The sequence below is a fragment of the Wyeomyia smithii genome, chromosome 3, assembly GCF_029784165.1.
Source record: "Wyeomyia smithii strain HCP4-BCI-WySm-NY-G18 chromosome 3, ASM2978416v1, whole genome shotgun sequence".
Lineage (NCBI taxonomy): Eukaryota > Metazoa > Arthropoda > Insecta > Diptera > Culicidae > Wyeomyia > Wyeomyia smithii.
The window spans coordinates 247,792,650-247,817,951 of NC_073696.1; the positions used below are offsets into that span (position 1 = coordinate 247,792,650).

The 25,302-nt window shown below is 40.7% G+C and overlaps 1 protein-coding gene across 1 annotated transcript in view; it reads left to right on the forward strand.

Annotated features, from left to right (window-relative positions):
* The window catches only part of LOC129732755 (platelet binding protein GspB-like), a 430,282-nt gene that overhangs the window by 40,492 nt on the left and 364,488 nt on the right, over positions 1-25,302 (forward strand). Inside the window, exons 3-6 of the mRNA XM_055693943.1 lie at positions 8,436-8,550; positions 8,619-9,326; positions 9,395-9,623; positions 10,376-10,522. Of these exons, the coding sequence (XP_055549918.1) occupies positions 8,436-8,550; positions 8,619-9,326; positions 9,395-9,623; positions 10,376-10,522 (1,199 nt within the window). The remainder of the gene's footprint in view (positions 1-8,435; positions 8,551-8,618; positions 9,327-9,394; positions 9,624-10,375; positions 10,523-25,302) is intronic.

Consider the following 25,302-nt stretch of genomic DNA (forward strand, 5'->3'; position numbering starts at 1 on the left):
ATAAAAATATTTAATTTTCAACATATTTTCAATTGCCGGGTTCGACTTTGCACAGATGTTTCTATCTGCCAAAGAAGTCATTTTGTACTAGTAGTATTCTTATGGAATCACGGCTAATAGAAGAATAAACTACTTATAGAACCAGAAAGCTTCGACAAAACTGTAGATAATAACTCTGTCTCTCCGAAAAAAAAAACAAACACCGTATTTTTTCTTTCAATGAATATCTAAAAAATAATAAAAATTAATTATCTTAAAAAGCTAAGAACAATGCTTTTAAAATTATTTTTTTTAATAGAAACTAAAAAAGGTTAGCTAAACAATGATGGCTTTCTAATTATCAAGAAATGAGAAACAGCAGACAAATTTTTAACCCTCCGAACCCCCTCCCCCCCTTCCACCCCGTGGACAACTGCCAATATAAACTCTGAATACTGACCCTAACAGTCTCTCCCGAGCCGAAACTCAAACCTACGACGACTTGCTTGTTAGGCCAGCATCGTACTTCGAGACCAGCAGAGGGGGGTGAATCAACAGTACTTCGAAACGATATTATTTCTTGGCATATATTGAAATTTGATTTTGATCTACTTATGATTCATAGTTTATCTTTTACGTGTCTTCAAAGTCCTAATATTGACATTTAGACCCTATTAGGTTTAATGAGAATGGGAAGTTTTAAATTTTCAAACCCGTTTTCTCGAAACTATGAGGTTGTGCAAGTTTTGTACAAAAACGACGATATGCCAATTTTGTGACAGTTTGTTCGTTGGTCGTTTCGTAGAGTCTCTGCGAACCAATTATGGATGCAGTATTTTCTTACTGAGACGCTTACATTGCACTTCTTTTCTTGATAGTAAACTGACGATTTTTTTTACTATTCCAATTAAAAATAGGTCGTCCTTTGGTTTGGCACCAAACTGAGTTTCGTTAGTTTTAGTGTTAGTACATGCCTGCATGGCGACGATGCTTTCACACAGAAGGGAAATCGAAAATCTAGCGCTGTGGAAGGTGCGGTATATTTTGTTTTTTTTTTTTTTGTTCATTTGGACCACTACGACCATTATTTTGATCTTCTGTGGTTTACTCTGTTGGTCCGTGGGCTATGGAAGACAGCGAGATATATGAAATCGCCATCTGCTGCAACTTGGCTTGCTGCTGGTCGATCCAGTTAACTAGGTATAATATTCTGTCGACCGTGCTAAAGAAAACAAGCATTAGGTGACCAATCAGATTAATCGAAACCGGTGTTTCATCAAGGCATGACAATTTTAAATAGAACAATAATCAATTAACAGTTTGCTGCATTTGGGCGGATGCAAAGATGATTTTTCAATCGATTGCTGTAAAAATAAAGGAAATCGGATAGAAACTGACTCAGTTTGAAACATTTGAAAGAGAACAATTTTCGTGACTCTCGTGACGCGTACCCATATATATTGCCTAAAGACGTAATTCTACGTCAAACATTTGACGGCCGACAGATTTTGTTTATCAGTACCCCCATTTGCGTGTTGCTGAAATACGGCAGCTTGGCACTGGATGAAGTACCGGCCAATGTAGCTATGTTGCTGTATTGCTGCTACCCACTGCTACCTACTGCTACTTAGTGACGACCGTCCTAGTGGCCATTCACTAGCAAACTGATTGGTTTGAACAGAAGCAAGAATAATATTCTATCGACCATATAAGGGAAAGCAAGCATTAGAGGTCGAAATGAGCGTTTCAACAAGGCTTGACAATTCAAAATAGTACAATACAGTCAGTAGTAGTACCTCCTAAAAAACCGCGTTCATTCAAAAATCCGCGTAAAAAACCTGACTGTAGTTCAAATAATCAAATTTAAATTTCCTGCATTTGAGCGTGTGCATTTCCAATCGATTGCTAGAAGAATGAAGAAAATTGGTTAGAAACGTTGTTCAAACATGGACGTAATTCTACCTTTACGATGATCACAAATCTAATTCAAATCTTTCCAAGCTAGTTGTTGTTACGTACAATTTTTCAAAATATTGATCTTGATAACTGGGCGTTTCCAACCGTTTTTGATTGTTTGTGCGTTTTAAGAGTTTAGGGTTCGTTGAAGGGTTTAGAATCTCGTTCAAATAATGAAATATTTGAAGGCCTTACAATATTTTTTGATTGTGCCGTGTCAAATAAATGTTGTGAAAAAAAATTTTTTTGATGATTCTTGGTTTGCTTTTGATCGTTCCCAAGAAGTATTCAGAATATTTTGAAACGTTTCTTTTTCAATTTGATTATAAAAAACACAATTCAATGGTTTCGAATATTTTTCAAGCGGTTTCAAATTTACTTAAAACTAAAAACAATGTACAAACTTTAAATTTTTTGAAACATTTCAAAATATTTTCTTATTATTGTTGTATTCAAATATAATTATAAATTATGTTAAACTTTTTGACATTGAACTCACTTCTAAGAGAATTTAGGCGCCTGAATCATAAAATCTTGGAAATCTACTACGAAAAAGGTGATCAGGGTTTGGGATCGAGGTTTTGGCATTACTTACTTACTTTACTTTGTTGGCTAACGGACCGTTTGCCGGTCTAGGGCCGAACGAATTAGAGATGTCCAGCTTCTTCTGTCTTGGGCAGCCGTTCTCCAGTCTCCCCGTACACCAGCAGATCGTGCATCTTCTTCCACCGCGCACATCCACCGCGGTGGAGGCCTACCACGGAGTCGACGGCCTCTTTCTGGTTCTCTACTGAAGATAGTTTTGGCGGCTCTCTCGTCAGGCATCCTGGCTACATGTCCAACCCACTGAAGCCTGCCCCGCTGTATTACCTTCACTATATCAGCATGTTTGTATACCTGGTACAACTCGTGATTCATGCGTCTGCGCCACACTCCATCTTCTAGTTTACCGCCAAGTATCGATCGCAGAACTTTACGCTCAAAAACTCCGAGCACTCGTCGATCAGCTTCCTTCAGCGTCCATGCTTCATGTCCGTAAAGGGCCACCGGGAGTACCAGCGTCCTATACAGCGCTAGTTTTGTGCGAGTTTGCAAACTACGGGACCTTAGCTGGTTACGCAGTCCGTAGAAAGCCCTGCTCGCAGCTGCAACTCGTCGTTTCACTTCACGGCTCATGTCGTTGTCACATGTCACAAGCGTACCAAGATAAGCGAATTCGTCAACCACTTCAAATCGTTCTCCATCTATCTCCACCTCAGCACCAACACCACGGGGACTCCCATGCTCTCTGCCAGCTACCATGTACTTCGTTTTGGCAGAGTTAATGACAAGCCCCAATATCGCTGCTTCCCTCTTAAAAGGTACGAAGGCCTCCTCTACGGCCTTACGGTTGATACCGATGATATCGACGTCGTCCGCAAAACCAAGAAGCAAGTGAGATTTCGTGATGATCGTACCGTTTCTTTCGACGTTTGCTCTTCGTACTGCACCCTCAAGAGCGATGTTAAACAGTAGGTTGGAGAGCGCATCCCCCTGCTTCAGTCCATCCAACGTTACGAACGCGGCTGATGTCTCGCCAGCTATCCGCACGCACGATTTTGGTCCCTCCAGTGTCATACGACTAAGCTTTATTAGTTTCGTAGGGAAACCGTGTTCCAGCATGATCTGCCACAGCTCGTTTCTTTTAACTGAGTCGTATGTCGCCCTGAAGTCCACAAACAGATGGTGAGTAGGCCATCCCTTATTTTAGAAAAATGGGCGCAATCATGAATTCAACCTCTCAAAATGTTCGTCTCGACAAGCTGAAGAATATGATATCTTGTTGAGGTCCCTACGATAACGCTAAGTGGTTCCCCAACGGACCTAAAGATATGATAATATGAGCGACCCTCACGCGGTGGCGAGCACGCTACTATAGTAAGCGCTATACAGATACCAGGAAGCGAGTAGTAGGATCGGTTATCACATGTGTTGGTTTAACGAAAAAAAAGCTGTTTTTGAATAAAAACCAATTTAGTCATTTTGTTTTATGATCCAACAAAGTTCTGCAGGGTTGTCTTTTGCTTTTCCATGCAAAAGTATCAATTTTTATTTTTTTCCCAGAAAATATGATAACAATTAAGTCGATTCCCGATGATAACTCAAAAGTGACCAAAATCAGTATGGGACAGTTATGCGGGTACCGGCAGTGCATCAACTTAATAGCTCTTTCAGCATGATCGTTTACTACTGTGAGACTATTGACAATTTCTACTCCCCTTTGATACGCAAAATTGGAATCCCAGTTCTTTGCCGGTAGTTCTAAGAAATTCGTTTCAATTCCTAATACTTTGAAAAATTGCATATTATTGGTCGTAACCAATTCTTGCAGCGGTGCATTCAATTCAGTGAGGCTTCGTTTTTTAGCTGGATTATCATCACCTTGTCTAATGGTAATAGATTTGACAACACTCTCTCGCGCCTCAAACGATAGACCTGTATCAAATACAGCCAAGCCAAGTAGTTCCTCGCTCAAATACCACGAATGGTCCAGGAATTTTCGCTGAGCAGCAGCAGATGCTTCCGGATGAGAGATTCAAATTCTTTCAGATCAGCCACCAACTTGAGGTCACTGCGTGGTGCAGAAGCAGCAAAAGAAGCAGCCCCATTTTTCCTTTTTTGTGTTGAATATTCATATTGAGATTAGTTACCACATTGTTGTTATGTTATTTGAATGGTATAGAATTACCTGTATTCACACTGGTGGTATCAAAGGACATTGCTTTGATACGATCAGAAATGTTCCAGTTTTTTAACAGTTAAACGACAGATTCGGCAATGGCTTTGCTTGTGCCTTTTTCAAGAAAAGGAACGCCAAGTAGCTGGGTAGTGTTTCTTCCCGTCACAAGTACAGCTTGTCGTTCAACTAGACCTCGTCCTGTCAACGAATTTACCACTTTACCATCCCAGTTAACCGTTAGATTATCGTTTGGATCGAAATAGTTAATCAAATGTTGAGCTAAGTCGGATCGGTGATTGTCACGCTCACGATGAATAGTAGAACGGTTAATATTAGTATCCTCATGTCGATTCCAAATGATATGCTCGCCGCTGCCAAAATTTCTGTGGCAGAATTCGCACTGACCTTTGCAGCATCAAGAGCTTGTAGCAATTCAGGTGTCATAACGTTTTGTGTTCCTCTGATTCTCTGTGAAATGCGCTGCGATGGTTGATATTCCTCGTCTTTATCTGTATCCTCAAAATCTTCACCGGGTAAGCCGAATTCTACGGCGTTGACTATAAATGTGCAAAAAAAAACTATTGGTTTTAAATATTTTATGCAACTAAAACGAATATTACCGATTTTCGACTGAAATTCACTCTTTTTCCGGCGATCCTCCAATAGCTTTTGCTTTCAGTTTTTTCTGGATTTTGCCAGACAGAACTCCATCGATACCAGCGAAGATGCTTACTCGGGGACCTTTTTGGTCCTTGAAAAATTGTATTTCTTCTAAAAGAGCTTTCATCACTATCGGATCCCTTTCCTTTTGAGCATTTTGCTGCATTTCCGGTATCGCCATACTTTTAAAAACATCGAAAAGGTTATCAAGCTTATTACAGAAGGGAGCTTCCTTTTTCATTTGCGCTTTGCTATTTTTCCGTGATAAATGTTTACTAATTGCAGATAGTTCAGCATGGAGTAATTCGACTTTCGTAATGCAATTCATTTCCTGGTTTGTGGGTATTTTTGTTTTCCGCTAGTAGCACAACACTTGTATAACGATATTCCTTGCACTAGTTCTAATAGAAAGCTTTGCTGATCGAAGCTGGTAATAAAACGCAGCCAATACTTGGCGTATCGTTGGGAGGCGTGCTCCAGTTATGAATTCACATTCTGGTCCCGCAAATTTAACAATACTTACACTTCTTAGCTTATGCGCCATTTCCACTATTTGCAGCTGTTAGAACCGAAGTAAGACTAAGCGTTGTTACTTGTATTAGTGAGCGCGTTGTCGAATCTTCGAAAATATTTTGATTAATTTACACATACAATGAAACCATTCATACTTATGAATGAACTCAGAGACCATCAAATATTACGTAATGCTTGAATTGGCAATTATTAGCCCCCGTTCTCCTCTTCGTAAATTCAATATGAGTAATCTAAAAAACTTCCATGGTAAACCTCCCCTTCTCCCCTTAAATCGTTACCTAATATGTGAATGAACTCTTATATATAAAAATAACACTAGCTGTGTTACATACAACATCGATTGACAGATTGGCACTTAGCGGCTTGTTGGTAATTTTAGCTCGTACACTTTAGTAGCTCGCTTACCACCACGTGGGGGTCGCTCATACTACCATATCTTTAGGTCCGTTGGGAAACCACTTAGCGTTATCGTAGGGACCTAAACAAGATATCATTTTCTTCAGCTTGTCAAGACCAACATTTTGAGAGGTTGAATCCATGATTTCGCCCGTTTTTCTAAAATAAGGGATGGCCTATGACCCATATGCATGTAACTACTACTAATGAACCATCTTGTAGCGCATGTGAAAGGTTTCTTGGTGCTTATTTATGCTTAGAAAAAAAATGAAAATCGATCATCAATCAAAGCATCCCGAGATACCTCTCCGACAGACAATATTTTATTTGGAATGTCCTTGGAACTCTGGAAGTCGTTGCCATTGCTAAGGTTTGCTCTTTCAACCAGAATTTAAATTTTCGAATGATACCTCTGTAACCAGGAATGAGCAATGTATCTTCGGTTCCTTATTTTTCTGCTTGCCTATCAAGCCAGTCGTAGTAGGTTCGAGTCTCGGCTCGGGGGAGACTGTTAGTGTCAGTTGGATCGTAGCGCTAGCCACGAAATTGTCCTGTGCACTAAACAGTCGGCTGCGAAGTCTGTGTATGAATAAACAGAGGGTCAAGTAAATGTTTTGCAAACGTAAAATGTAAATAAGTATAATTAAAGGAAAATTGAATGAAAATAAAAAGAATCCTCACTGTGGGGCGTTAAAGTCACATTTTCGTCACCTATAAATTATTTTATTATGCTTTTCAAGCATTTCGAAATGGATAATAATCCAGAAAAATTTTATGTCATTTATGCTTCTGTACAAAGGTTTCAGCACTTGAGACATTTTTGCGATTACGTACTTGACATTCGTCGTTCGTGCAAATAGTAGCTCTCATCAGTACTAAATATTTTTTGTGTCAAACCAATTTCTAAAATTACTAGAATGGCTGTTTTGATTTTTGACCCGCATTTCCATACATACAACGCACTGTGCGTCGCAGCGCAGTACCTGTCATCGCTCGAAGCTACGCTGCCAGCAGAAGAGGGTGAGCCTGAAGAAGCCCCTCTAGAGGATCGCTGGAACTATCGAGCGATCACAGTCCTGAATGCCGCCCACAAAGTGTTTTCCCAGGTCATCTTCCAACGCCTGTCACCTTTAGCCAGCAGACTTGTAGGAAGCTACCAGGTCGGCTTCATGCAAGACGATCTACGACGCGGCAGACCCTCCCAAAATGCCAGGAGTTTGGAATCTCTACACACAACCATTTTCGTCAAATTTAAAGCCGCATAGGACACAATAAACCAAGAGGGGCTATCCTAGACGAAAACGACTTTCTGGACAAGCTGACAAATATTAAAAGAAAGCTGAAGCTGACAATTAAAGCTACGAGAATGCGAATTGTTGTGTGAGGATTTCGGGTAGAACGTCGGACATCTTCGAGTCTCACAGGGGTCTTTGACAGACTGACGGTCTCTCCTGCTCAATGTTTAACGTCGCGCTGGTGGGTGTCATGAGACGGACAGTGTTTAATATGCGGGGCACGATTTTCATTTGTAACGTTTTCAATCTTGCTATTGCCTTTCCATTAATTATTTAGTTCTCTTTCATTATTTTAAATCTGATTCTAAAAGGTCTTAAGACAGTTTTAGAGTATTCTTGGATGTGCTTTCCATTTAATAGCAGTATAATTCGAAAGAATTTTTGATATTTAATTTTTAATATTTAATTTAGTTTGAAAAATGGTTTCTCGGCGCTTCCAGGATTTATACAAATTTGCAAACGATTTCGGGTTCGTTTATGCTTCTTATCATTTTTACCTTTGCAGTGTCATAGTTCGTGTTCTTTTGAAACAGTTTTTAGTAGTTTCTGACACACTTTAAAACGACTGTCTTTTATTTACTGTTTGGAATTTTAATCCTCTTTTTCTCAACTTTAATGCCTATGCGCGATTATTTTCTGATTGTATTGGTGGCTTTCCTTTTAGTATTTTATTTTATAAAACAAGAAATTACTTTAAATTCCAAAAGCAATAATTAACCAACACCATAATTGATAAAGCACGTAAAATTAATTGAACGACTGTAAGCAACTAAACGATAACCCTGTTCAAGTTTGAAATTTTGAAGTTCTTTGCTACATAATCATTTCATAGAATTTTAATAATTTTCAACACAAATATCTTAAAAATGATTTGCTATCACTTTTTTTCATTCCAGAACCCTGCGCTGCGTCCCGGGGCTCCGTGGAGCCGGAAAGCACTGGGATCCCAACGCTTCCAGTATGGAATCGGAAGATGACCTTCTACCGGACTCCGACGAAACGTACGCTCAGGTAAAACCATCAAAACGCTATCACAGTTTTCATATCAAATCGATCTGATCGATTTTTCCTACCCACAGGGCAAAGACACAGACCCGGTGAAAAAGCGTAAAATCAAGCGCAAAATAATCAAAAAGGCGAAACCTAAACCGAAGAGTGAAAAATCTGAAAAACCAGAAAAGTCAGAGAAATCCGACCGGCCAAAACAGCCTGCCAAGAAAATCAAACGCGAGGTGAAAGCTCTCATGTCCGATAGCGACAAACAGGCGGAGGAATCCTGTTCGTCGTCATCTGGCTCGGAGAAACCCACCGCTTCCAAATCGAAATCGGCCGATGCTAAGAAACGCAAACGGAAGCCCAAGGAGAAGAAAGAAGTTGTCGAGGTACTGGCGAAGAAACGAATGGCCAGCCTCAATGCAACAGCCATGCTGGCGGCAACATACGAGGTGCAAAGGATTCTCTACCGGAATACCGATTCTGATTCGGATAATCCGGCTCATAAGCCTAAATCTAAGAAGGCGAAAGAACAGAAGGACGCCAAAGAAAAGGAAGCCTCTAAGACAGACGACAAAAAGGAAACGAAAGAGTGCAAAACTGATGACAAAGCGGCCGATACTGAGAAGACTGCTAAAAGTTCTGAACTAGACAAAGTAAAGGAAACGAACAAAGAACAGAGTAAAGAAGAGGAAAAAGATAAACCTACTGAAATTGAGCCAAAAATTACTGTTAAAACGGAACTATTACGCGATAGAAGAGACGAACTGGAAGTCAAGCGAGAAATCGAGGAGGTAAGTCAAAGTCATCAATATGCTAGCAACGAAGGAGACCGATAATGTTCACTATTGTATTCATCTAGCCACGGCCAATGTCCAGTAATGTTGTCATCGCACAGGACACCGAGGTCACCATTACTGGCGTTTACGTCAATTCGTCCTTGGGAGCCAATCAGGAAGCTTATTGTAAAATGCAATATCGCGTGCAGCAAAGTGTAACCGAGGAGCGGCTAGTGCGCCCAGGCGAAGGCCCACCCCGTTCCTACACGCCACTGTCAGCGCTCTCCAGCATGAGGCCACCCAACGATCAAAGTAAGTACCCAACATCGCAAATCAACTTGACAGAACGCTTTGATTTTCTGGTGGAAGGCGAAAAAATTGATCGCTCCTAATAACGTTGCATGACATGAAGCTTAATTTATCTCAATCAATTCCAATTGACGTACAAACTACCCTCACTTCCCACGGTTTCCATCGGATGCATCTGCGATTCTTTTTTCAACAACTCAAAAACAATAATTCCGTCATAATCCAATATCGATTGCAACCCCTTTTCCCCTCTCCATCGATCGATGATCATCAGATTTTCCATTATTATTTTTTCATTCTGCATTCCGCACAGTCGACCAATTTTATAACTTGATCTGCCCAAAAGGGGTGGCAAAAACGGAAGGTAAAGGATTCCTATGCAATTCACTTCCACTAATGGTGAAAAGCTTGCACCCGTTCATGTTGTGATTTCTCTTTTGTTTGGCGTTAAACACTATCTGAAAGCACGGTTGATAACATGTCAGGCAATTAATTAAAACAAAATTTCAACCACACAAACATCCGCTACTGTTGCTACTGCCGCTCTGTGCGGTGTGATTGCTGTCGAAGCTGTCACTAAACGAAACCAGATTTCACAAAACGGTTGAACCTTTTGTGTCAAGCTCGCGCGCTTGTCAGCGGAGCGAACACTGAGAGAACGGTTGCGGCGGCGTTACGGATGATTGTATTAATTCAACTCCGAAGGGCAACACTCAGCACACAATATACTGAACGAGAAATTTTCCGCTTCACAGATCTATCGACACCGCCGCTCTTCGGTCAACCGTCGCAGTGCGATTCACCGCTGGGGCTGGGTCCACCGCGATCCTTCTATCCCCCACCGACATCGTCGTCCGGCAGTTCCAGCGCATTCTGTGCACCCATTCCACACGACAGTCCAGGTAAGTTTGCGCACTACAAACGAATTGCATTACGCGAAAATATTATCAGCATCCTGATGAAATCCGTGCGTTCGTTTACTCCTCACCCATTATTGCAATGTGTCAAATTGTCAATTATTGATGATTAATTGATTACAATCTGTTCGCGATAACAATCATGTCGCTTTCTCTCTTCCGAAAATGATACGTAATACAGTTAAACACTTTTGACAGCCCATGCTGTGTAAACTTTTCGTCATTCACCCACCACCATCATTCGGAACTCAGAAAAATTACTGAAGTATATACTATTGTTGTGCTCTTGTTTTCATTTGTTTTATATTTTAATCGTAGAATTTTGCGGATAGATGATTGAGAAAGGCAAGATTTTGTCAAATTCAAAATGGTCATAATTTCAATATAGAATAATCTGTGGCCTCTTAGCTTGAAGGTAAACGATAATAGAAGTTCAATTGAACTCTCCCATTCACCAGCAGATTTTTCATGACAGGAGAACGTTCGATGATTCAGACCAATACCCGGCAGCTTTGAAATACGTTCTATGCACAGCACTGTTCACAGTTACAGGAAAAAAACGGGAAAAACAGTTCTCCCACCCACCCACATTCCGCATGCCAGCCCTCATCCCGTTGTTTCGCGTTGGTGTGGACTACGAAACTGCGAAGAAAATACGTGACTCACACCAGCAGGAAGTGCTACGTAATAAAATTTTCCACATTCCATGCGAAAGAAACTCATCATTTTATGGGCCCTCGGAGAGAGTGGGGGTGGCGCACAGTTTCATTTCAGCGTAGAAAAATTGGTTGCAGGTTTGTTTTTTTTTTTTTGTTTTTTTTTGGTGCAGATTGTGTACTCTATCTAAACTGACTGTTACCACCTCTTATGCCCAATTCTCGCTGATAGCAAACTAAACATTTGGTTTCTTCCGGACGTTTACGTTCGCGCTTTCGATGTTCCGTCGAACGATGAGTCATCGGAAAGTGTTTTTCCGGTGAAAGAATTGCAATTAATTAAATGCTAGCTAGAAATTTTGATCATTCCTGCAAGATGATTTAAATAAGTCCATAGTCGTATGTTGTTATACTATAACAGTCAGGTATTAAACCAGTTCTCAAAATTCACGATTGAAAACTTAAGCTTCCTTTGTTCTGTGAAACGTTGGCAGATTGATATATATTTTTATTAGATACACGTAGGCGACAACACTGAAAAACTATAAATCTCATCCCTGTCCACTAACTGTGATGGATTGGATTGATTTGGTAGTGAGCGAGTGCAATAAATAACGGTTTAATTCCGTTACATCGATGTCGATAATCCTTGTGCTGATATTTTCTACAAAAACAGATGCAGAATAGACACTGAGCTTTCGAAGAATGGAAATTTCTTTACGATTCAATTGCAAAAAGTAATTTCATTAGTACGGGTAAATGTTTTGGATGTTTGTCGGTCGGCTGATTGTAGTATCGCATCAAAGCACTATAACGGTATTACCAAGCTTTGGCTCAGTCAATTATGTTTTCACCGCCGCAAAAAGTGGATTCAGTTTTCAACAAATGAAACTGGCGGATTGTTGATGAAGTTTAGCGAACTCGACAGTCCAAAAAGTACAGTACAAGTTATAATCCGCTACGCCGTCACGCCGCGGCTACTGACAGGCAAAAAAAGCGACGCTAGAAGAGAGCCCGTGCTGCTCGTGGTTGTGTCAAAGTGATGCTGAAACGGGAAAAGTCGTAGGCGAATGGAAAAAAAACCTGGATACCACAAACTAATAGCAGCAAACAGCGGTCACCAGTGCAGCACAATTTATGATAGCTTCAAAGAAAAAAAAAGTTGTCCACGCGAACACAAACAAAGCGACGGCAGCTTGAAAAGTGTCACCTATACCTACCTATAAGCTATACACTACCCAACCCACCTTCCGTCCGACACTCCAACCAACCAATCCCTGCTGTACACAGTAAACTGAGGTCTAAGCCGACTTGCTTCTCCATCGAGCAACGAACGAAAGGAGGGATGTCGCCATGAAAGGGCTTATACAGAAAAAAATCCCCAACAATAAACCATCGCTTGAGTGATGTCATTTGTTTGAGAAAGTGTTCCCCGCTATGAAGGCGAAGCTCGGTCAGTAACCACAGTAACGCTGTCCACTTAAAGGCCCTCTACGCGTAGGCAGAGGTTGTGACAAATTTAACTTTCTTGATTTCACATTCTCATACTAGCTTAAATCGCAAACTTGATATCAGCTGATATCATGAATATAGGACAATTCCCGATTTCTCGAAGATTTTCGAAAAAACGTGAAAATAATACCCCAACTCTTCATGCGGAAAACAAAATGTACTCAGTTTTAGAGTGAGGTAAATGAATTTTTAATTTGATAGTACATCGTGGTTCGAAACAAAAGTAGCTGAATAAGTCTTGAAAACATTAGATTCATTCATATGATGACCTGTTTCTTGTTCCCGAATGATGCCAAAAAATCTATCCACAGCATCGCACATCCTAGTCTGGTAAAATGCTTGTAAAACGTAAATAAAAATGCTTGGTTGTTATAACATGTGAAGAAGATTAGGATTGCGAATTGATTGAAGAAGAGGAACTAAATATTGATGGTCTTTCAAAAATCAGCAATGATGCTGCAGTTACTGTCTTTTTTTTTTTTTTTAAAGGTGGCGGGGAAATCTGCAAACAGACACCTGAGAAGAGAACTCAGGGTGTGGGGATGAGACTAGGGGAGAGATGCTGGGGTAGTTACACTCGCCCAGACACCTACTGATCCCTGTCCCGACCCACTAAAACCCCTCCAGTCTCCAGCCCTGATCTTCCCGGAACGACGGTTAAGTATTACGTCGGGGAGTGGCTTTTGTGCGTGATGCACCCTCTTTACTCTTATAACCTCCTAGCTAACTACCTGGAGACTGGTAATTAGCTACCACTGGCGTGTTGGTGGTTGACCCGCCACACACGTTGCAGCTCCAGAACAATCTGAGAGGCGGCCGCACAGACCGCGTTCCAGATGTCCGGGTCGTCGCACATCCTCCGGACTAGATTGTCCGGAGTAGTGCCAGGCCCGCTCACAGCCATCATGTTGCTCCTCGCTCTTGCGAAACGGGGGCATACGAAGAAGACATGCTCAGCAGTCTCCTCCTCCTCCACGCACTCGGGACACATGGGGGACACCGCGTGTCCGAACCTGTGCAGATATTGCCTGAAACAACCATGGCCTGACAGGATTTGTGTCAGGTGGAAGTTCACTTCACCATGTCGTCTCCCGACCCAGCCGGATATCTCCGGTATGAGTCGGTGCGTTCATCTGCCCTTTGTGGAGTTGGACCATTCCCGCTGCCAGCGGAGCATCGGGAATGACCTTCTGGTACCTCGTATGCCCCTTGTGTCACGTTGGTCGAAACACTCTCTGTCCTCCTTGATGGCGATGCTGATAGGCATCATGCCGGACAAGACACAGATTGCATCGTATGACACCGTACGATACGCACTCGCAACTCTCAGGCACATGAGCCTGTAGGTACTTTCCAGTTTACCACGGTAACTGTTAGTACCTAGCGCTCTGGACCACACTGGCCCACCATACCTAAGTATGGACGAAACCACGCTGGCAAGAAGTCTTCGCTTGCTGCCATAAACCGCTGAGCTATTGGACATCATACGAGATAGTGCTGCAATAGCCGATGAGGCCCTCTTACAGGCATAGTCGACGTGACTCCCGAACGTGAGCTTGTCGTCCACCATAACCCCCAAGAGCTTCAGGGATCGCTTCGAGGTGATGGTGCAGTCTCCGACTCTGACCACCGCCTGTTGCTCCGATTTACGGTTGTTCACAACCGTGACCTCCGTCTTATGATGCGCGAGCTCCAGTTTCCTGGAGCGCATCCAGTCCTCGACCTTGCGTATACAGTGCGCGGCCGTCAACTCGACCTCCTCGATAGACTCGCCGTAAACCTCCAGCGTTATGTCGTCTGCAAAGCCGACGATCACAACCCCTACAGGGAACTTGAGTTTCAACACTCCGTCATACATGACATTCCACAACACCGGGCCCAGGATAGAACCTTGCGGAACTCCTGCGGTAATTGGGACGCACTTCTGACCCTCCTCCGTGTCGTAAACAAGTACTCGATTCTGGAAATAATTTTCCAGAATCTTGTACAGCGACACCGGTACATGGATGCTCCTGAGCGCGAGCGCTATGGAGTCCCAACTGGCACTATTGAACGCATTCTTCACGTCGAGCGTGACGATTGCGCAGTAGCGTATTCCCCTTCTCTTGCGCTGGATTGCTACCTCCGCCGTCTTGATGACGGAAGAGATTGCGTCCAGCGTGGACCTGCCCTTCCGGAAGCCGAACTGGTTACTTGCCAGACCGTGTACACCCTCCGTGTACCTCACCAGTCTGTTGAGGATGATCCTCTCAAGCACCTTGCCCGCGGTGTCCAGCAGGCAGATAGGCCTGTATGCCGATGGGTCCCCTGGCGGTTTCCCAACCTTCGGCAATAAGACCAGTCTCTGCCGCTTCCACCTGTCCGGAAAGAGACAGTCATCCAGGCACCTCTGCATGACTGCCCTGAACAGCCCGGGGGCCGTTTTTATCGCCAGCCTGATCGCCAGGTTAGGGATACCATCCGGTCCCGGTGCCTTGCTCACCTTTAGGGATTTGGCGATCACGATGAGTTCCTCATTCGTAACCCTTGCCTCCTCCCCTGCCTCGACACGGCTGTCGTCGATCACGGATTGGATGCTCGGCAGGTTGGCCGACCATCTCTGGTCTATGTCTGAGATACTGGAACGTCGGACGTGAGACTCGACTGCCGGAGGCCAAGGACTTGGCTCGTGGCGTGGAAAGAGTCCCTCGATGATACGCTCCAGCATCGCTGGTGATCGCTCTGCAGGCGCCAGCGCGCCTTTAGTCTTGGCCATTACGATCCTGTAGGCGTCACCCCACGGATTTGTATTGGCACTCGCACATAGCCTATCGAAGCAGGCCCTCTTGCTGGCCTTTATCGCACTCTTTAGCATCGATCTTGCCGAACTGAATGCTGCGCGGCGCTCTGTCCTCTCTTCTTCGTTTCGCGCACGCTGCATCCTCCGTCTTGCACGGAGGCACGCACTGCGAAGGTCGGCTATCGCGTCCGTCCACCAGTAAACCGGTGGCTTTCCATTCCTAGGTTGGCGAGTCCTAGGCATGGTGGCGTCGCACGCCCGCGATAGCATAGCAACTAGTTGGTCAGCAGTCGGGCGGATCCAACTGCCCCCCTCGCGCTCCCTTCTCATTGCCTCTTCGAATACCTCGGCATCAAAGTGCGATGTCTTCCACCCGCGAACGGTCGGAGTGTTGGCTCTACCCGTCGCTTGCCGCCTCTCGTTGTTGTCTACACTATAACAGACCGCCTGGTGGTCGCTATTAGTGTAGCCATCGTCTACCCTCCAGTTCTTGATCAGTCCTGGGCTGGAGAACGTCACGTCGATGATCGACTCCGCACCATTTCTGCTAAATGTACTTTTGTTCCCAACGTTGGCCAGATCTAGGTTGAGCTTTGCAAAAGCCCCCAACAGGATGCAAAAGCCCCTCTGGTTCGTGAAGCGACTTCCCCACTCAACAGCCCAAGCGTTGAAGTCGCCCGCCACCACCAACGGCGTTAGGCCCGTTAGCTCCATGGATAGGAGGTCGACCATCTGGGTGAACCTTTCGGTATACCAACGTGGCGGAGCATAGCAACTGCAGTAGAACACTCCGTTTACCTTAGCAACTACGTACCCTTCTTCTGAGGTTGAGACAACCTCCTGAACCGGGAACTTGCTCGTCGTACATATGGCCGCCAAACTGGACTTATCCGCAACCCAGTTACCGTTTCCGGAGGGATGCGGTAGGGATCCGATATGACGGCGATGTCCGACAACGACTCAGTGGCTGATTGGTGTAGCAGCTGCTGAGCCGCGAAGCAATGGTTCAGGTTCAGTTGCGTCACCCTTACGCCCGTGGTTTCGCAGCCGGCTTACCGGCTGGGCACCTGGGGCCTCCCATAAAGTGTTTGGCGTCCCGTTTCCCGGAACATACCATGCACTTGGGAGACTCCACACAGTCCTTTGCTTTATGGCCTGCACCTCCACATCTGTTGCAGTTACTGTCTCGGCTTTCTATGTCGTCGATATGCGACTCCATCAGCAGCACCTTTGGACTAAGAACTAAACGCCTTTTCTAGTTATCTTCTATTCCTTTTAGTTTTAGTTTTTCTTTCAGTAAAATCGTTCTTATTAAGAAAAAATACATTCCTAACAAATTTCTCGATTCCCAATCAATTATTACCAAAGAAGGGGAAGGGGGATATAAAAACGTGACGTAATTAAGGGGGGGGGGGGAGTTAAGGAAGTTGTGACGACTTGTGACAAGGGGGAGTAAATTTTTTCCAAATTTTGCGTGACATCATCAATGGATCGTCCCAAACTAAGTATGCTAGGGTAATCGCTCCATTATTCATCTCAACAGCTTGGTGCACCTTTATTCATTTTATTTCTCTCATTTGCCCAATTTACCGTCGAATTTCTACAAATTGTTGAAGGTAAATCTATTTGCTTCTCGATTTTCTTAAGCGACTGAAAGTTTTACGTTGATAATATGGTAAAATTTGACGATAAATTGACCAAAAAGGCGTGATGAGATGAATATTGGTACTGAGATGAATATAGGAGCGGTTATTCTAATTCTCATTTTATTCAAAATTTTCATTCACCGTGAAATTTACGTTGTTCTGATTGTTAGCGACAAGCTTTTTGAATTGCTGAGAATATTTTAAATCAGATTTACCTAGAGTTAGGTTACTTTTTATGCGTCGTTTTTTTACGCAGATTATAAAATTTTTGCGATATGTTACGTGGATTTCGGAGTTCGCGCGTTTTATTTTACCTCTGCACTACACTTAAATATCTCGAAATCTAGATTTTTTATTGATAAGATCTCGATATTAATACGTTTTTTTTATGCGCCACGTATCTCCCTCGTAAAAAGCGGCTCCAGTTTATCAAATTTTAAAATATAAAACAAGAATCAAGAGTTATGAATTACGCATATTTTTTCTACATAAATAGGACATCTCTAACTTGAAAAACTGCAATTTGGCATTGGATATTATATTGGGAAACAGTTCCTAATACTCAATATTTTGATCAATAGTTTCTTGGACACGACACGATTTTTAACACTTATAGCTTCGTTCTTTGTTCATTCAGAAAAACATCCGAAATAACGCTTTCTTACAACTGGCAATTTTTGTCCCCACATTCGGGACTGGCAAGCAGACAGAGAAGGGACTTTGAAGACTCATACCGGTACAGACTGGAATAAAATGGTCGCAACTAATATTCAATACAGACCTCGCAAGGAACACTGGAGCAACAATAACACTTCCAATTCACGTGCAGATGGCGTAGTTTTATATAGAAGACGCTGAGTTGGAGTTGAGCTACAAAAAATATGGGGTAATGGGTTCATATTTTACACAGGACTTATAAAATTTTCTCTGGAAACTCTGGACAGTTTATTATACTGATTCTGCCGGAACATAATAACAGCGTATGAATCTTGAATGAGATTGCATCAAAAAATAAAATTAGTTTTGAATTTAATCTTAAATTTCCTCATTTTCGTTTTGTCATTTTCAATTGAGTGACCTTCATAAATTCCGAAAAATTTGGCTTTTTTATTTGACATCTATCACAACTTTTGGTTATAATATTTTATTTTTAAAAGATCTGCAATAGTTTCCTTTTATTAATAATCAAATTACTTTAGCGTTTGATCTAATTACCAACCGAATATTTCTAGGAGTACATATCACGGTTTAGTACAGGCCTGTCCAAAATACGGCCCGCGAGCCGTATCCAGCCCTCTGCTTCATTTCTCGCGGCCCGCGTTCAGTTTTGAACCCCTTTTCTCATTTGGCCCACGTGTTGATGTATTCGGATTGGAATTTGTTGTGAAACAAAACATCTTTGTATACGTTTAAATTTCATGAGTCATGATATCCTATCTTAAGTGTGTTAAAACTTTCAATCCGTATCGACATTTGAAAAATAAAGAGCAGTTTCAAAAGAATGAAGGCAGCAAATATCATCATTTTTATCAGACGAGAATTCAGAATCATGTTTGTGGATCTCGGTAACAGATTTTGATATGAATATGGCTCGTGTTCTAGAAAAAAGCCAATAGTTTAAAGTTTCTCATCAAACTCAGCATGTTTTTTTTCTCAAAAAAAAATCAAATAATGGCTGTGGCAATAATATCTGTACAATTTAAGTTAAGTAAATGATTAGTATCAACAAGATTTCTAGGTAGTAAGTTCTTGTAAAATTCAGATCGATAGACTTCGACGACGCATAATTAAATAAAGCTCAAGATCCAAAACACAGCACACGAGACAAGTTGCTGCTTTGTAGAACAAACTCTGCTGCTTTGTTGTGTTTCTCCAAACTCATGTGATTTTAAAACTTGACCACAATAAATATAAAATTTCAAGAAATCATTGTTCGTTTTCCTTATTTGTTATGGCTGTGGCTTGTAAGATTACTTTTACTATGGTAGGCTTCACTGATATCACCCTTGGTTTTTCAATCTAAAACGGACTGCTTTTAGAAGAAAATCAAGGTTAACCAGCATTATATTTTAACATATATTTGCACATATTCTAAAAACTAAGCAGAAACTTGAAAGTTTTCCAAAGTTTGGCCCGACTTGTTGTGGATTGTGAAATTTGGCCCGCGTGTCATAAAGGCTTGATAGGCCTAGTTAAGTACATCCAAATGTTCCTCGAATTGCTTAACCTCCACCTATGTTAAAGGGGTTCATGATTACTAATCTATTCTTGCTGTTCATGGCAGTTTAAAGATAGCTCTGGTGTCCTACAAGGTAGTAACTTGACTTCTTAGATAAATATCGCGATTACGCAAAATATTCCTTTCAAAGAACCACGTCTACCGAAGTACGTTTGTTTTCTCAAGAGTACTAAGAATTGACAACAGACAAATATTTAAACACCACGAAGCTTAGAGTGATGGATGGTCTCCGCCCGCGTCGCTCGTATACATTTGTGGTACTTAAAAAGAAATACTCATTGGTCGCCTTCGTAGTGAGTTGACGTCGCACGCAACATCGTTCGATTTCATCACTTACCACGATGACACAACTCTTCCTTTTCGTCACAGTCGTGGAGATGCAGAAGTAAATTCGGCCTCCGACAACAACGATTATTATACCTCCTTTCTCACCGTAATGACCGTAAGGACGTGGCCGGCGCCGTTATCGGCGGAATTGTTGTACATTGGAGATGATAAACTAATCCCAAGTTGCCATATACGTGGTTATCTGTGCATTTTCACTAGCTCAGATCCAAATGAAGAGCAACTACAAAATGTGCGATCGTCAAGCTCAAAACTCAACACTGGTGTTCTACAAAGCAGCAACTTGTCTCCTGTGCTGTGTTTTGGATTTTGAGCTTCATTTAATTATGCGTCGTCGAAGTCTAGCGATCTGAATTTTACAAGAACTTATGACCTAGAACTCTTGTTGAATACTAATCATTTACTTAACTTAAATTATACAGATATTATTGCCACAGCCAATATTTGATTTTTTTTTTGAAAAAAAAAACATGCTCATAATGTTGACGGCTGTCATTTTTCGAAACTGTAGTATTGTGCTTTTGTACGCTGGAGCTACTTTTGGATTAAAATAAAGATTTCTATTTGATAACCTGTTTAAAAATCTCCAAAATTACCAAGAATTTTGTGAATGCGTTATTTTTTCACGATTTTTAGTCTGTTCTGAAACCAACTTTAGAAGTATTAGAAACATTTATGTGCATTCCCAACTCGAATCGCAGAAACAACTTTTTTCGAATCGGGTTTCTTAGATTTGTTAGTATACTTGGAAAATAATTAGGGTATTTGTTCCATTATTCATTTCATTAAACCGATAATCATTGACCAAATAAACAAAATACGCTTACATACTTTAACGGAATCGCTCAGCATTGGAAATTTAGTAAACTTAGCTGAATTTATCCTGAATTTTGTAAAACAAACCATTTTTCACAACGCCCATATTCATCTCAAAACTTAAGAGCCAGTTCGCGAGAGCCGCACCCGCCTTTCTGTAGGACGTTGTTTTGATACTCTCCGACTGTGCTGAAATTTTCAGCGTTCTTGCAGTTTTTGTGATTTGGACGACTTTTTTCGACAAAAAAAATCCTCAAGGAACGTTTTACCCCAAATTACGTATCTTCTGGTAAAATAGGTAGTTCTGGTAAGGTACAGTGATAATCCAAATTTTCAATAAAATCTATTAAGTCTAGCAGGAACTACACAGTAAAGAAAATTTACATTACTTTAAATGCACATAAATGGAGCATTGGAAACCACGTAATATTCCGTGTGGCATTATATTCACATGCAAAGTAAATGAATATATTGTGAATTTGCATGCATATTTATATTCGAAGCTTTAAGTTTATATCAATTAACGTACAAATTTACATGTCTTAAAACGATTCTGTATTGTACATTATTTACGGTGTGAAATTGTATATGTTTTTCACTTTATGTGCTAGAAATCGTTATGTGCATTCATTTGTATTAGTTGTAAATTTCATTTTTTGGTACTGTGTATAGTGATTTTAGTGATTTTGACGGTTTTTAGAAAAAAACCTTCTAGGGCCGTTTTACCTCATTTGGCACACTTGGATTATACATGACATTGAAGCTTTTGAGTTGCTCTACAAAACACCACATTCAGATATTTTTTCTAGCGATGTTGAGAAGAGTAGGATGACCCTAAAAATTGACAATTTTTAAAAGATTCGTCAATTCACCTCTTTACCATATATTGTGACAATGCGTTTTGAAGTACTCTTAGTGTAGAATAATATCACACATTTTTAAGAAAATCCATCAAGTCTAGCAGGAGTTATTGCACTTTTTAGTATTTGGACGTTTTTGGACATATCATTTTGAAGGGCCGTTTTACCCCACTTAACCTCAATGAAACAAATTGAAATTTTGCAAGACTTCCTACCTTTAATAGACAACCAAACGCTGAAAATTTCCGCCCAATCGGAGAACATCAAAACAACATGCGGTTGCGCCTGGCTCTTAAATCACTGCTCAATTATTTATCTCACGACGCCCCCATATTCATCACACTGTTAATCGTGAATTACTCACTCTTCAATGAATGAACGTAGCCGCAGCCCGTCGTAGTAGGTTACCTAGATATCCGCTGTAGTTGTTTACGTGCAAAATTGGTAACCTAAGTAACCACTGCAGTGCTGTCCATTTATGTCAATTATGTCGGAATAATTCAACATTTTCAGTATGATTCTTCCGTATTACCAAAAACTGAATTGGCAACTTTTAATTTCCTTTAACGCAGTAAAAACAGATGAAAATACATACAGTTGAAATTTAGAATTTGTAGAAATTCATCGCATTTATTTTTGCTAATTCAAGCTTGTTTTTGGAAATTTGAGGTGAGAAATGTTCACCTCAAATTTCCAAAAACAAGCTTGAATTAGCAAAAATAAATGCGATGAATTTCTACAAATGATTAAATGATTAAAGTATTCTTAGTGTAGAAAGTGATTTTGTTTAGTGATTAAAATAAAAAGTGGTCCGCTAGTGATGAAAAAAACTTTGGTTGGTTGCTAAACGGGTCTCGCTGTAGCCGTATAGAGCAATGCGCGGATTTTCTTTTTTTTCGAGTTTTCGAGTGCAGATGCCCCAGTATAATAACAAATTTAGAGCTTTTAGCTGAGTTTTTGAGGATTCTACTTTATGAGAAATCTTAAGTGAACTAAGAAGAATCCATTTTATGTATTAGTAGATTGGTTAAGTTAAAAAATACGCGTTTTTTTCTGTTTTCAATTGTGTTTTCACGTTTTGCCTTTCTCCTAGAAAGGTATAGCAATCACTGGAAAAACCGAAGGTATAAAAGTGGTCCCAATGGCCGAATGTCATATACCACTCAACTTCTTCCGAAGAACTGAGCATTTTCTGTATGTATGTATGTATGTGTGTATGTGTGTATGTGTGTGTGTGTGTGTATGTGCAACTTTTTTTTCTCACTCACTTTTCTCAGAGATGGCTGGACCGATTTCCATAAAATTAATTGCAAATGAAAGGTCTAGTTGCGCCATAGGTTGCTATTGAATTTCATTGTAATCGGATTTTTAGTTTAGAGGTTATGTATCAAAACGTAAAAATCACGAAACATCAATATCTCAGAAACCACACAACCGATTTCAACAAAACTGGTTTCAAAAGATTGAGCTGTCCCCAGAACCTTTAACTTTTGAATTTCGTTATGATTGAACATATGGTTCAAAAGTTATGTAAAGAAAAGTTATCCTGAGGTTGTTGAAACTCACTCATTTTTCTCAGTGATGGCTGAACCGATTTTCACAAAATTAGTGTCAAATGAAAGGTCTAGTTGCCCCATTGGTTGCTATTGAATTTCATTGCAATCGGATTGTAACTGTGTCCGTTGTTCATAAAAATGTGAAATCACATAATGAAAGTAAACATATTGACTTTCTCCTAACGATCACTGGCTAAGTAAAAGGTAGAAAAATGATTGAAATGGCCAAATGTCATATACTACTCAACTCAGTTCGACGAATCGAGCATTTTCTGCATATATGCATGTATAGGTGTATATGTTTGTGTGTGGGTGTGTACGTGTGTATGTGCACCTTTCTTTTGCACTCACTTTTCTCAGAGATCTCTTAGGTTGCTATTGAATTTCATTGTAATCAAACTTTTAGTTTTGGCGCTGCTTCAGAATGTGAAAAACGCTCTTATATCTCAGAAGCTATAAACATAGTTGAATTCAAATAAATGGGCTTTCAAACCCTTAAACAATGAATTTCATAATGTTTAAACATGTGGTTTTGAAGTTATAGAAAGAAACGAAACCCGCAGACTGTTTAAAACTAAAGCTACGATCAAAATATGTTTCCTCAACATAATTTAAATTTAATATTGTACTATTTCAATGTTTTCAGCCTTGCTCGGGATTGAAGTTGAAATTAAAAGTCATTTCTATCATTTCACTTTTTGCCTTTCTCCTAGAAAGGTATAGCAATCACTGCAAAAACTAAAGGTATAAAAGTGCTCAAAAGGGCCGAATGTCGTATACCACTCGACTCAGTTCGACGAGCTGAGCATTTTCCGCATGTGTGTGTGTGTGTGTAACGCTCTCCCAATCTCACTAGATTTTCTCAGAGATGGCTGATTTCAATGGAATCAATTGCAAATGAAAGGTCTAGTTGCCCTGTAAGACCCTATTGAATTTTATTGGAATCTGATTTCTAGTTTAGAGGTTATGTATCAAAATGTAAAAATCAAGAATCATCAATATCTCAGAAACTACACAACCGATTTGAGCAAAATTGGTTTCAAATGAACGGGCTACCTAAAAACCCTCAACTTTTGAATTTTATGAAGATTTAACATATGGTTCAGAAGTTACAGAAAGAAACGTGTTCTGGAGACTGTTTAATCTCACTCATGTTTCTCAGAGATGGCTGGACCAATTTTCATAAAATCAGTGTCATATGGAAAGTCTTGTTGCCCCATAAGACCCTAATGATTTTTTTTGCGAATGGATTATTACTTTTCCTGTTATGTTTAAAAATGTGAAATCCAGTTATGAAAAGAAACATATTCTGATGACTACTTGGGCTCACTCACTTTTCTCAGAGATGGTTGACCCGATTTCCACAGAATTAGTATCAAATGAAGGGTCTAGCTGCCTCAACACCACCTATTGAACTTTGCTGTAATCGAAATGTGAAAATCACTAAACTTCATAATCTTAGAAACTACACAACAGATTTTAACAATATTGATATCGAATGAACGGGATAGTTAAGGGTTAACTGATGAATTGTGATTGAACACGTGGTTTCAAAGTTTGGCTCCCCATACGTTCCCTTTTCATTTGATTGTAATCAAACTTAAGGGGTTATATACCTTTTTAGTTTTCAAAAAAACCGGAAAATTTTTATTACATTATCTTCAAATACAACATCTTGAGATCATTTCCACAAATTTTCGTAAAGATCTGAGCAATAGGAAGAAAGTTAGAGCGATTTGCAACGCGCCTCGCCACGGCCGCATAAGCTAAACTTGACACTTTACACGCGATTATCTCGGAATAGTTTTTGCCTTTCTCCTAGAAAGGTATAGCAATCACTTGCAAAACCGAAAGTATAAAAGTGCTCCAAAGGGCCGAATGGCATATATCACTCGACTCAGCTCGACGAGCTGAGTATTTTCTGTATGTGTGTGTGTGAGTGTATTTGTGTGTGTGTGTGTGTGTGTGTGTGTGTGTGTGTGTGCAGACTTTTATTCTCACTCACTTTTCTCAGAGATGGCTGGACCGAATTTCATGAAATTAATTGCAAATGATAGGTCTTGGAGCCCCATAAGACCCTATTAAATTTCATTGTGATCGGATTTTTAGTTTAGAGGTTATGTATCAAAATGTAAAAATCATGAAACATCATTATCTCGCAAACTGCACAACTGATTTGAACAAAATTGGTTTCAAATGAACGGGCTATCCAGAAAACTCTTAACTTTTAAATTATATGAAGATTGAACTTGTGGTTCAAAAGTTATGAAAAGAAACGTGTTTTGAAGACTGTTTAATCTCACTCATGTTTCTCAGAGATGGCTGGACCGATTTTCATAAAATCAGTGTCAAATGG